The sequence below is a fragment of the Engystomops pustulosus genome, chromosome 4 (genome assembly GCF_040894005.1).
Source record: "Engystomops pustulosus chromosome 4, aEngPut4.maternal, whole genome shotgun sequence".
NCBI classification, from domain to species: domain Eukaryota; kingdom Metazoa; phylum Chordata; class Amphibia; order Anura; family Leptodactylidae; genus Engystomops; species Engystomops pustulosus.
The window spans coordinates 221,212,810-221,219,442 of NC_092414.1; the positions used below are offsets into that span (position 1 = coordinate 221,212,810).

General features: G+C 40.9%; 1 protein-coding gene across 1 annotated transcript; it reads left to right on the forward strand.

The window, feature by feature from the left end:
• Window positions 1–261: 261 nt before the first annotated feature.
• Window positions 262–5,148, forward strand: LOC140128692 (olfactory receptor 2D2-like). Its single transcript, XM_072150392.1, has 2 exons — window positions 262–300; window positions 4,219–5,148. The coding sequence occupies exons 1-2, from the start codon at window positions 262–264 to the stop codon at window positions 5,146–5,148; spliced, it is 969 nt and encodes a 322-aa protein (XP_072006493.1).
• The last annotated feature ends 1,485 nt before the right edge of the window (window positions 5,149–6,633 follow it).

Here is a 6,633-nt window from a genome sequence, read left to right on the forward strand (position 1 = left end):
ATCCGTGCACGGGGCATGACATATCTAACATCTGCTCAACATTCATCATCTTGTGTGTACTTAATCTTTGGACAATAAAATATCATTTCTTTTTAGCTCCAAATGGAGGAAAGAAATCTGAGTCATCTAATAAGAAAACGCTTCACTTTTTGTAGATTATTGTGATGCTTTATCATATTTTCTTAGGTCGCTTTTGTTTACATGACTGGAAAGTCCATCGATCTCTCGCGGGTCTGACGCAATACTCAGCAGTAACGGATTATGGTGCCAGTCAATCTCCCGGGGGATTTCTCCGTCAAGGTGATTTCATGTTGGAATAGATTCCTTTATTCATTTTGTCGTTGTCTTTACTTTATCTGTAGGATATTTGCTATTATGAGATCGCTCCCTGCTCTATATTGTGTATATAGAAGTATAGAAGTGGACTAAAGTAAGTACTGGAGGTCCAACTAACCAAAAAAAAAAAGAAGCTACTCTTTTGGGTCCAGGTCACTACATATCAGTGAGGCTTCATGGTCACAGGATCTATGAGTTTTGGTTTGGATCGATTTTTGAAGTTCATTTAGAAATCCTTGCACTTTGGGTGGTTATTGCGTAGACGCAGGGTGGGTCCTAGCACATCACTGCAATCTACACTTCAGCAATTTATAGACTATGCTGGGCGTACACTTACTGGTAGTCAGCTCTACTAATGCTTTTAGTATTCAGTTAATTTACCAGCATCATTGATTATAATAGAACTTAAAATTTTTGATGCCGGGAACTCTCATTTAGTGCACTTTGTTCATGCTGAAAAATTGTGGCGCAGACAGAGCTATGGCACATGGACAGAATTGTGGTGTACGGTTCCACTTAGCAGTAACTCAGAGATTTTTCTGTCTTGTCTGACACAGAGCTGTCATGACACAACAAAACTGGCTCCAACACTTAATAAATGTGCAAGATCCAAAGACGTTGCATCAGGGCAAAGTAGACAGAAAACAGGCGCAGACACTTTATAAATTCAGGTACAAGTAGTTCCCATGTTCTTTCTAGTGCAAAGTCAGACAAAAACTGGCAGAAACACTTTAATAAATGTGGCCCAATGTTTTTATTAAAATTAGGTTTAAAGAATTTTTTTTAAATAAAAAATTTGAACCCGCTTCCTGTGACTTGGTGACCTTTCACTGATGACCCTAAAAAACATTGGATGTGAACAATTGAAAAACTAATTTTCTTTTCAAATCTCTTATTATTTATTGGATTTTAACAATTTTGTAAGATAACAAGAAAATATTCATAAAACAGATTTCATAAAATATTTGAAGATCTACAGACATTGAGGACATACACTCACCGGCCACTTTATTAGATACACCTGTCCAACTGCTCGTTAACACTTAATTTCTAATCAGCCAATCACATGGCGGCAACTCAGTACATTTAGGCATGGAGACATGGTCAAGACAATCTCCTGCAGTTCTCCCGAGCATCAGTATGGGGAAGAAAGGTGATTTGTGGCCTTTGAACGTGGCATGGTTGTTGGTGCCAGAAGGGCTGGTCTGAGTATTTCAGAAACTGCTGATCTACTGGGATTTTCACGCACAACCATCTCTAGGGTTTACAGAGAATGGTCCGAAAAAGAAAAAACATCCAGTGAGCGGCAGTTCTGTGGGCGGAAATGTCTTGTTGATGCCAGAGGTCAGAGGAGAATGGGCAGTCTGGTTCGAGCTGATAGAAAGGCAACAGTGACTCAAATCGCCACCCGTTACAACCAAGGTAGGGAGAAGAGCATCTCTGAACGCACAGTACATCGAATTTTGAGGCAGATGGGCTACAGCAGCAGAAGACCACACCGTGTGCCACTCCTTTCAGCTAAGAACAGGAAACTGAGGCTACAAGCTCATCGAAATTGGACAGTAGAAGAATGGAAAAACGTTGCCTGGTCTGATGAGTCTCGATTTCTGCTGCGACATTCGGATGGTAGGGTCAGAATTTGGCGTCAACAACATGAAAGCATGGATCCATCCTGCCTTGTATCAACAGTTCAAGCTGGTGGTGGTGGTGTCATGGCACTCTTTGGGCCCCTTGGTACAACGCCACAGCCTACCTGAGTATTGTTGCTGACCATGTCCATCCCTTTATGAGCACAATGTACCCTGTAACATCTGATGGCTACTTTCAGCAGGATAATGCGCCATGTCAAAAAGCTGGAATCATCTCAGACTGGGTTCTTGAACATGACAATGTGTTCACTGTACTCAAATGGCCTCCACAGTCACCAGATCTCAATCCAATAGAGCATCTTTGGGATGTGGTGGAACGGGAGATTCGCATCATGGATGTGCAGCCGACAAATCTGCGGCAACTGTGTGATGCCATCATGTCAATATGGACCAAAATCTCTGAGGAATGCTTCCAGCACCTGGTTGAATCTATGCCACGAAGAAAAGGGGGTCCAACCTGTTACTAGCATGGTGTACCTAATAAAGTGGCCGGTGAGTGTATATAGTGCAAATCAGGTAACAAAACTTATCAGACTGCAAAAAACTATAAAGCAATAAACCTAAAATAAAATCATGATGATGTAACCTGAGGTACGTAGATGTTCTCCACTGGGGCTTAGTCTGTGCTGAGCAATGGATGGAAGGAATTTTTATAGGGGGGTGTATATAGGACTACAATGTGAATAATAGGGGGAATGGAGAAGTTGGGTCTTTTGATGGGGATCTTAGGATGCCTAGCCATTTTGGATAACTGTCATTGTTCAGGGCACAAATTTCCCCCAAGAGACATAACTGAGACATTTTATTCACCCATTACCAGTTTAACGCTAGTGTGTGGGAAACAAGGATTTTGCTGCCGAAATCATCTGAAGCAATAGCGGTTTATAGAACTCCTTTTGCCAGGATGAAGGGATTAGGTTTAGGTTTATCACTTGCTCTCTGAGGGGAGAAGCATAAAAGCACAAGCTGTGGATGGTAGATTCTACAGGGGCATAACTTAAGGGGGTGTAGAGGGTGCGGTCACAACCGGGCCCAAGAAGAAGGGGCCCATTTGGTGTACCTTTCCCATATGAGAAGACTAGGACTATAAAGAATACATTATATTTGGGGGCCTGGCACACATTTCGCACTGTACCGATTCCATATCTGGGTAGTTCCACCAATTGTGTATAAGGGTCCCTTTGCTATGTAGGCATCTCCAGCACAGATCTTATATGTTAGTGTCATATTTATGCAAAACCTTAGGAGTTTTGTACCATTTGCTCTCTAATTTATAGCTAGTCTCCTGTAGTGTGAAACATCTGGAGGGAACTGAGTCATGCTTAAAGGGCATTTACCACAAGGATGAAGGACTAGATGCAAATGAGCCTGAGAGGCTCCAAGCTCCATAGGTATTAATGGAGCTTGGAGCCCCTCAGGCTCATTTGCATACAGTTTTTCATTTTGGTGGTATATGTCCTTTAAGAAACAGTCCTCTCTCTTACTTCAACAATAAGCAGTTCATTTCTCTTTCCCGGGCCTGCAGAAAACTTGGTTGAGAGAGAGAGAGAAAGGCCATTCCTTGAGTTGTGTTGGAGATATACAAAAAGCAAACTGTATGGTACTGTAAGTAGGAACCAACTTTTACAACCCACATTAAAAGAATACAAGACAGGTAAAGTCCACCTTGATTCTGCACTCCTAATTCCTAAAAATTATAGCAAAAGTATAAATAAACCTTTATTGATTCCTGTACACATTAAGGGGAAAGACAGACATTTAAAACCAAGAACACATTTTTCAAATTTGTATATTTGTAGCTATAGGTAATATAGATCCCAGTGGCTGGCAGGCTGCCACCACCAGATGAAGGAAGCATGCCAAAACACGTGTCGGGTTGTCAGTCTTCCGGATAGACACTGGGAACTTTTAACGCAGGTATGACACACTAAATATGGCTTCTGTCCATCTACTGAGTATAAAACTAACATAACCGGATGCAATCTACAATTTCATTTAATGTCCAATATGGACAGTTTCTAAATGTTCAGCCACTGGGATTTATATTACCTAATCTAATTTGGTAAATATAGGATGGAGGGATTTTGCAGATGGATTATATGGGACTGCATACCGGTCCTACTTTCTTCCACTTTTTGAAATATTCCAAGTTTGTTGAGAGCAGCTAAGTAACATCTTGATGTTTCTGGATAACGGTATCGGAAGTTTTTTTCCACTTTTGTTCTAAATGTAGGAGAACAACTTCACTGCGGACATAAAGTTTTTCCTCTTGGGATTTCAAGGAAACCAATCTTTAAGAATATCTTTGTTTTGTCTTACACTGGTGGTTTACTTGGGGACAATGTGCGGGAACCTCCTGATCATCACCCTGGTGTCCACCAACAAGAGCCTCCACACTCCCATGTACTTCTTCATCTTACACCTGTCCATCAGTGACATCTTACTAACCACAGATATTGTCCCTAACATGCTCCACCTCTTACTGAATAATGGAGGGACCATCAGTTTTACTCGTTGTATTATTCAGTTTTATTTTTTCTGTGTATCTGAAATATCTGAATGTCTTCTCCTGGCGGTGATGTCTTATGACAGATACGTGGCCATCTGTAACCCCCTCCGCTACACTTCTATAATGACATGGACCCAGTGTGTGAAATTAACCGCCATCTCTTGGTTGGTTGCTTTTACTATTATATTGTCCGACAACATTTCAGTTTCGATGTTAGATTTTTGTGGACCAAATGTTATTGACCACTTTTTCTGTGATCTTGTTCCTCTATTGGCAATTTCTTGCTCTGATACATTTATTGTTGAAATGGAGATATATTTGCTAAGTTTTCCATTTGCTGTCATCCCGATCATCATAATCATCACATCTTATGTCAACATTATCTCCACCATTGTAAAAATCCCATCCAGTATCGGGAGACAGAAAGCCTTCTCCACCTGTAGCTCCCACCTCATTGTGGTCTCCATTTTCTATGTGACTCTGTTTAGCATTTATGTTTTCCCAACACAAGGTCAGACATTGACCGTGAGTAAGATCCTCTCCCTGCTCTACACCGTGTTCACTCCCTTTATAAATCCCATCATTTACAGTTTAAGAAACAAAGATATTAAAATAGCAGCACAAAAAGTTACATGGAAACATATTTTATCATAAAATAATTTGCATGATCAACAGATATTTTGCAGTTACTGAATGATTTAGCCATTATGTTTCATATTTATGATTATCTGATAGAAAATGATAAACATAGTTTCATAGTTTATACGGTTGAAAAAAGACACTTGTTCATCAAGTTTAACCAAGGAAGGGTAGGGATTGGATGAGGAAGGGATTTAGGGGAAACAATTCTATATAACATAACCATCAATGTTATTTAGGTGTAAAAAGGCATCTAGACCCTTCTTGAAGCTCTCTACTGTCCCTGCTGTGACCAGCGCCTGAGGCAGGCTATTCCACAGATTGACAGTTCTCATAGTAAAAATCACCTCTGGTTGTCTTGTGAACAGTACAAGAATAGTGATCAGGGATCCCAGTGAGGCTTGGGCTGCTGTCAGCAGTTAAATGGAAGCCGGCACCTGCAGGACACCAATTTCCTGTGGTTCATTGTTTTCTGTGATGTAATTGGGGAGAAACAACCTCCAAGAGAATGGCATGATGGATGGACTGAGGGTATTCAAAGAGTTAAACTAGTGATTGGTTCCAGCTACAATTGGGGATGTTAAATGGCAGGGAATGAGCCAAACCCCAACTGAAGTCTGGGTTTGAGGGAACAAAACCCTCAATGTTCAGCAGAGATTTGAACATTAAGGTTTATACACCCATACAAGTCGATTAAATTATGCAGACTTTTTGTCTCAATGTAGTAATATTTGTTAAAGGCAAATAAGAAATTGAAATGTTTTAGCATCAGTTTATACTATGAAAAATGGAAATATTTATAAAATTTAGAGAGATATGAAAAAAAAATAATATATAAAACGATTTTCGGGGATTGGGAACACAATGAAACAATAAAAATATCAACATATTTTTTGAGTAATGCAATGTAATGTAATTCTTTATATTCTTTATTAACAAAGGAACTAAAATTAAAAAAAATCATAGTCAGACACTGACTGACACATTGGGGCAGATTTACTTACCCGGTCCGTTCGTGATCCAGCGGCGCGTTCTCTGCGCTGGATTCGGGTCCGGCCGGGATTCATCAAGGCAGTTCCTCCAACATCCACCAGGTGGCGTTGCTGCGCTGAAGTTCCCTGAAATGCACTGAAGTTCACAATCCTATCCTGGATGAAGGTGAGTGCAAGCTCCGCGACACAATTTCCTTTTTTAAATGCGGCAGTTTTTCCGAATCCGTCGGGTTTTCGTTCGGCCACGCCCCCCGGTTTCTGTCACGTGCATGCCGGTGCCGATGCGCCACAATCTGGTCGCGTGCGCCAAAATCCCGGGGCAATTCAGGTACAATCGGTGCAAATCAGAAATATTCGGGCAACACGTCGGGAAACCGCGAATCGGGCCCTTAGCAAATGACCCCCATTGTGGTAGTCACATAATTTTCAGGTTTTGCAAAGTTTTTACAAAGTGACCTAGTGCGACCTAACCCGTAAAAACCATATATAGAATGACAGAGCAGTTACT

Excerpts from the sequence above, each read along its gene's own strand:
- LOC140128692 (XM_072150392.1), top strand. The coding sequence starts at position 262 with ATGGTGCCAGTCAATCTCCCGGGGGATTTCTCCGTCAAG. Across the intron at positions 301-4,218 it reads CGGGGGATTTCTCCGTCAAG|GAGAACAACTTCACTGCGGA; the intron begins GTGATTTCATGT and ends TTCTAAATGTAG.